The sequence below is a fragment of the Gavialis gangeticus genome, unplaced genomic scaffold (genome assembly GCF_001723915.1).
Source record: "Gavialis gangeticus isolate Ggan-Ray unplaced genomic scaffold, GavGan_comp1, whole genome shotgun sequence".
NCBI lineage: Eukaryota > Metazoa > Chordata > Crocodylia > Gavialidae > Gavialis > Gavialis gangeticus.
Genome location: NW_017729031.1, coordinates 103,445,125 through 103,451,335, shown reverse-complemented (window position 1 = coordinate 103,451,335; position 6,211 = coordinate 103,445,125). Strand labels below are relative to the sequence as shown.

General features: G+C 40.7%; 1 protein-coding gene across 1 annotated transcript in view; it reads left to right on the top strand.

Annotated features, from left to right (window-relative positions):
* PARD3B (par-3 family cell polarity regulator beta) overlaps nucleotides 1-6,211 on the top strand; it is a 999,825-nt gene that overhangs the window by 90,925 nt on the left and 902,689 nt on the right. The window contains exon 3 of the mRNA XM_019523483.1: nucleotides 1,851-1,952. Coding sequence (XP_019379028.1) covers nucleotides 1,851-1,952 — 102 coding nt within the window. The remainder of the gene's footprint in view (nucleotides 1-1,850; nucleotides 1,953-6,211) is intronic.

Sequence of the window (6,211 nt, the reverse complement as noted above, 5' to 3'; positions counted from 1 at the left end):
TCTCCCCCCCCCCACCACCACTGCAGGAGTGCAGGCATTGGGGTGGCAGGTGGTACAGGGAAGTCAAGCAGCCTGCCCCTTGGTTGTGCCTGTCTTCTACCATCACTGCCCCCCCAGCCTTTGGGTTCCCCTGCCTCCTCCCGCCTCTGCTGTCTTCCACTTACCCCTAGCCTTTGCTTCATGTTGGCAGGCTCCATTCCTGTTTTAGCCTGGAGCACTGAGCACAGCTGCAGCCATGCACAAAGCCTACTGGCATGAAGCAAAGGTAAGAAGGGGAGGAACAGGGGCAGGTAGAGGAACAGAGGCTTTGTAGTAGAGGGAAGATAGGGTGCAGAGGTGGTAGGCATGGGGGGCAGGCAACAGTTGCAGCTATCGCCGCAATTTGGGGTAGGGGCTGGAGCCTGTGTTCAAGGACCTAGTGGTCTACAGACATAGGTGAGGAGTGGAGGAAAAGGATGCAGCACAGCTGTCAAGTATTATGTTGATTTAACTTCTTTTGTTTTGTTTTTTTCTAGTTTTGTCTTAAGTGTTAAGGTAAAGGGATAAGGTGAGAAGGAAAGGCTGTTAAAGGGAGCAGAAAATGTGGGAGGCAAGACTAGAAGAGGGTGATTGAGACTAGGAACACAGGGCCTATATTCCAACATCATTTCATGTTTGTGTGCTCTCTCTCTCTGAATCAGTGAGCAGTTTAAGTTGGAAGTCTGACATTATAACCATGCAACATGATGCAAGAGTGCAGGGAAAGTCACAGTTTAACTTTCTGTCCTCAGCTCTGTGCTGTTGCTCCTCAGCCCATTGTAGTCAGGGAATTTCTATGAGTGCTGATTTCATCTATCAGTAATGGTATTTCCTTTAACCTTCCTTTCAACTTTTAGAATTGTCCCCTGTACTGAATATCTGAACTCTTTTTTTCATGTAGACTGGCATGAATTAAGAATATAATGGCATTCTTTGTTTTTTGCTTTAATTCAAAGGCATTAACACTTCTCTTTTCATCTACACCTCTTATGTAGTTTAAGCATGTTGTCATTTTACATTTTTTTTAGCTTGCTACACAAAGGATGAGCAAGTCAGCATAATATTTGCCAACATTATTGATCACTAACTGCTGATTCAGTGTTCTGTCACAGTTGTATGTTTATGGCCTTTCTTGATATAAAGTGGACTGGAGTTGTCCTTTTGCTGTGGGGGAAGAAGGGTTAAGTCTTCTATTGAAAGGGAGTAGTTATGTTTAAGGATTTGAGGACTGCATTATCTTTAGAGGTCTGAAACTTGTTTCCTATTGTATCTTGTTGAGTTGCATAGATAACTCAAGCTCCTTGGTTGGGAAAACTATTTTGTGCAGTTTGCCTCTAGAGATCCATGGATCAACTCTCTTTTTGGGAGATGGATATTACTTTCATATGCAGGAAATACTCCTGGGGGAGGGACATAATTTAAAAAACAAAAACAAAAAACCTCATAAGTTTGTAAGACAGTAAATCCTCTTTTTAAAATGAAGTGAAGCAGCTTGATTTATCTACTTTTTTATATATATAACTATAATCTGGCCTTGTTTATATTGGGTAAACAAAGAATTAAAGTGTATGACAGAGCAATGCTTAGGATCATGTTGCTTAATATATTATTGGTAGAAAGAGTATGATTTTTTTTTTCCTGAAGAAACCCCTACCAATATTATTAAACTATTTCCAGGTGAAAAATTTGATCAAACGTAGATTCTCTTTTGTTCTTCCCTTTAGTAGAGAAGAGGGAAGTAAAATATAGACTAGTCTAATGGAATATTTGTTTTGATCAAACTATCAATTTTTAAAAAAGCTTGACAGTGTCTGTTTTTCCCCTCTCCCTAGGACCCTGCTTACTGGGTGAATATTCACCACCTGGAGTATACAGATGGAGGGATCCTGGACCCTGATGATGTGCTGGCAGATGTTGTGGAAGACAAAGATAAGGTATATGAAAAGCATGCATGTCAGTAACCAGGGGAGTTTAAATTCCAATATTATATTTACTTTTCTGTGTACATCAAATAACAGCATGTACTTCGTGAGCAAAGGTGATGTAGCAGTTTGGTTTGTTTTCAAATTGAGCACATCCACTTCAGGGTGCTACAGTTACTGTTTTTCATTCAGTCGTATTGCAACAGCACTAAGTACAGCAAAAGGAGTTGAAGTAGTCTTGTAAGTTTTTGATACTTGGTTTAAAATGACCCTTTCAGTCAAAGTTTCTGTCAAACTCAGATGGTTTTTGGTAAAGGAGAGAGATGTAATTAAATACAGTGTTCAACTTTATGCCATTAATACTGTTTCTAAATTTTAATGTTTTGGGATGAACACACAAGGAGCTTCTTTCTTTTGATTTTCATAAAAAATCAATGCGCTCTACAAGAGAACTGAAAGTCTGTGTGGGCCACTTGAGTACACGTCTCACGGGAATTCCCAAAACCATGGGTCTCCATCTGGGAATTCCTGAGTGGAGGGGTCATCTATCTGCATAGAAATACCAGACATGTTGCCTAGTAATTTGGACAGACAAGCTTCAATTGGGTGAATTGACAGATAAATTATTTGCAGTTTATAATGCGTAGTACAGTTCTTAATTTCAATATATTGTATACATAAAATCTAAAATCCTGAAAGTATTAAAGTATGCTTGAAAAGAAAATAAAAACTAAAAATTCTAGTTTTTATTGTCCATTTAAGGAAACTTCCCATATTAAAGAAATAGCCTTTTTGCCACTACTAGCACTGATAATGAAAGAATGATCCATAGGCTGCAAACTACTTTGTACAAATATAAATGAGAGGGAAGAGGGATTCCTGTTTATTAGATGGAAGCTGTTTCTTTGCACTTAGATTTGACTTGCTGCCTCTAATGATTATCAGTTCAAAATGTTAGATTCCTTTTATAATACTAAATATTTTAACTAATGCTAAAAAAACCTATACATTTTGAAAGTAATTATATGGCGAGTGGTAGTGAGGGCTTTGGAGCATTTCATTCCAGATTAGTTGTATCTCACTGAATTAGCAATTGCAAGAAAATAGTCCATTGTATGCATTTAAAGTAGGCATCTAATGAAGTTTATTGTCTCTAAATGTTTTCCATTGAATTGTACATTGTTGTGAGAGCATGTGAGGTTGCCACTGAGATCATGTTAGGCCATCGTACAGTAAAACTGAAACAGTGGTTCATATATTTCAGTTTAATGTAGGCATGTTAATGGTACTGTTTTGGATAACAATCCACAGTTGATACATTTTACTAGGGGTGTGCGAAACAGGCCATATTCGATTTGGATTTCGCCCAAATTGGGGACAATTATTTGACTGGTTGATTTGATTCATTGTCGTGATTCGATTCGGCTGAATCCAGATCTGAAGATTTGGTGCCAATTTGGAGAATCAGTGATTTGGATATAGACACAGCTTTCAATTTTTTTCTGTGTACCTTGTGAACACTGTGATAGTGGGGCAGATGGAGCATCCCACAGGAGTGCAGGGGGACCCCCCCACGTGCTCAGTGGTGAACCTGGAAGTGGACTGGAAGTACTTCTGGTCCACTTCCGGTTCTGCCGCCAAGGACACAGGAGAGCCCCCCTCCACCCCCCCAGCTTGGCGATAGGCCATGGGGAACTCTGGTTCCCACCCCCCCGACCCAGAAGGCACCAGTTGCCGAGCTGGGGGGGCCCCCGCACGCTTCCCAGCGGACCCAGAAGCAGACCAGAAGTGCTTCTGGTCTACTTCGGGGCCCACTGCCAAGCGCGCGGGGACCCCCCTCATGCTTTCATGGGATGCTACATCTGCCCCAGCATCTCAGCATTCATGATCTGGCTGGTACTTTGAGGTGTGTAGAAAAAACATTTAAAGCTGCTTCTATGTCCAAATCGTCAAATCTGTCCGAATCAATTTGGAGGGTTCTGATTTTGATTCAGTCTTGGCCTCTGAAACTTGGGCCAAATGCCTGCTGAATTGAATCACCGACGAAAGCTTCACACAGCCCTACATTTTATCTTTTTTGAAACGGCTGTAAATTTTAGCACAAATACTCCTTAAGCACACTTTTAAGCAGCACTTTTCTGTACCTATTTATATATAATACAAACTATGCATTAAATTAGTCCAAGGTCAAGAGGTTCATGATTTACCATCTATTGTAGTTCATTGGGCTGGGCTGCAGTAGTCAGCAGTGTTCTAGCCATGGTGACCCCATAGCTCAGTACTGCTCTGTGTGTCTACTCAAGATAGCCCCCCCACCCTGAAAAGGATTCATGCTGTATGTGCTAGTTAGCCCCTCACTTCTGACTGGAACCAGGTGTTCTTATCATGAGTTCTGGGATCCTCCAAAAACTTATATGCAAATGAGGCACAGGGCAACCTGGTCTGGCTCCACCTCATGGGGGGCAGGGCCACACTGATCACACTGTGACAGGCTGAGCAAGGGAGTGATGGAGGGATTCTGGATGAGCTGTCTGAGGCCCTGTTTGGTGATGTTTACCAGACACTTGAGGCTAGTGAAGAAATGGGAATAATTGGAAAGGGGAAGGAAGGGTATAGTTCAGCTGTGGAAGTTGAAATGTATTCAGTGTAGTGGCTCACTATGACATGAAAAAAATGTCGGCACTGAGGGGAAGTGTACTCAATGGGGTACCATGTGTGTTATTCAGGTTGGCTGCACCAACCTACCCTCGTGGTAGGTTCTTATCAATATGCCTATCAATATGTTTGCCCAATATGGACCATGTGGTTTTTATGGTCATGCTCATTGTTGGCTACATTTAATCAACTTCATAGTTGGTTTCCATTACTGGGCACAGCCTGCTTTTGGCAGCAGTTTAATGATAGACAATGTAATGAGGTTTCTTTGTAAGCAAATGTAAGACAAAACTTTTTCCTTCATGATAAATGCGGGAGGGGGGGCAGTCTCATATGCAAGTAAATATGATACTTTAAAAGTCGATATAACTTCTATAGTTTATGGGAAAGCACTTGAGAAATAACTCCTCATAAAGTTTCCAGACCTGTTTTTATGTGCTAAATCCAAGAGCAGTGTCTGCGTAGTAGTGACATAGAATAGAAATATGAATCGCAAGACCCAGAATCCTTTTTATGGTATGTTGGAAAAACAGACTTATGTTGCCTTCAGTGATCTATCTGAATGTAGAAATTGAATATCTAATTTTACCTAACTCTACTATTTATTTTAATCTCTAACATGACTTAAAAATGTTTTGGCTTCACAGAGTAAGTGATTAGATTCATAAGAATGAAAATCATCCATCCCTGTAACCACCAGTTTTTCAAAAGCCTTGACTCCAACCTAGATAGTATTTTGATGGGTACTCATAGGAATTAGTTAACTTCCTTACATAATTCTTCTTTAACGAAAGCATACAAGCAAGTGTACTGAACATCTATGTAGTGTTGAGGACTTACCTAGTTGATTGAAGCCTGCTCCAGATTTCTGCCACAGATGGTTTCCAGGTTTCCAACATCTTACATAAAACCTTTTATTATCTAGGGGTATTAATCCAGTATTAGCTGTTTTGTTTCATCTTTCTTTTCGGCACAGCTGTTACACAAACAAGACTTCTTGTGGCTCTTCATTGCATCATTCTTATTCTGCAAGTTTTGTAGAAACCATCATATCGTCAAGAAGACGCATTACCATGTTTGCTTATTCCCTTCCTTTATGACATTCATGTGAGTTTGGAGAGTAACTTTGTTGAGAGCATTGTCAATTATAGGAGGGTTTATCAACTTTTTGTGGAGGGAAGCAAATAAAATCAGTAAGTAAGGCAGATTATATACTAAGAACAGAAAGAACCATTCACTCCTTTAGTCTGACCATGTGTATTCTACATACATTTCACCTAGCATAATAATTAAACCTTATTATTTGTACTGAACCAAATACTTTAGTGGTTGTATTGGAGACCATATATTTTCTTTGAAAATGGAGATACAAATATAGTTTCATAGTTTCATAGTTTCTAGGGTCGGAAGGGACCTGAGCAGATCATCTAGTCCAACCCCCTGCCATGGCAGGAAGAGCACTGGGGTCAAATGACCCCAGTAAGGTGGTCATCCAACCTCCTCTTAAAAACCCCCAGGGTGGGAGCCTGCAACACCTCACTTGGAAGCTGGTTCCAGACTCTAGCCGCCCTGACCGTGAAGTAGCGCCTCCTGATGTCCAACTTAAACCTTCCCTC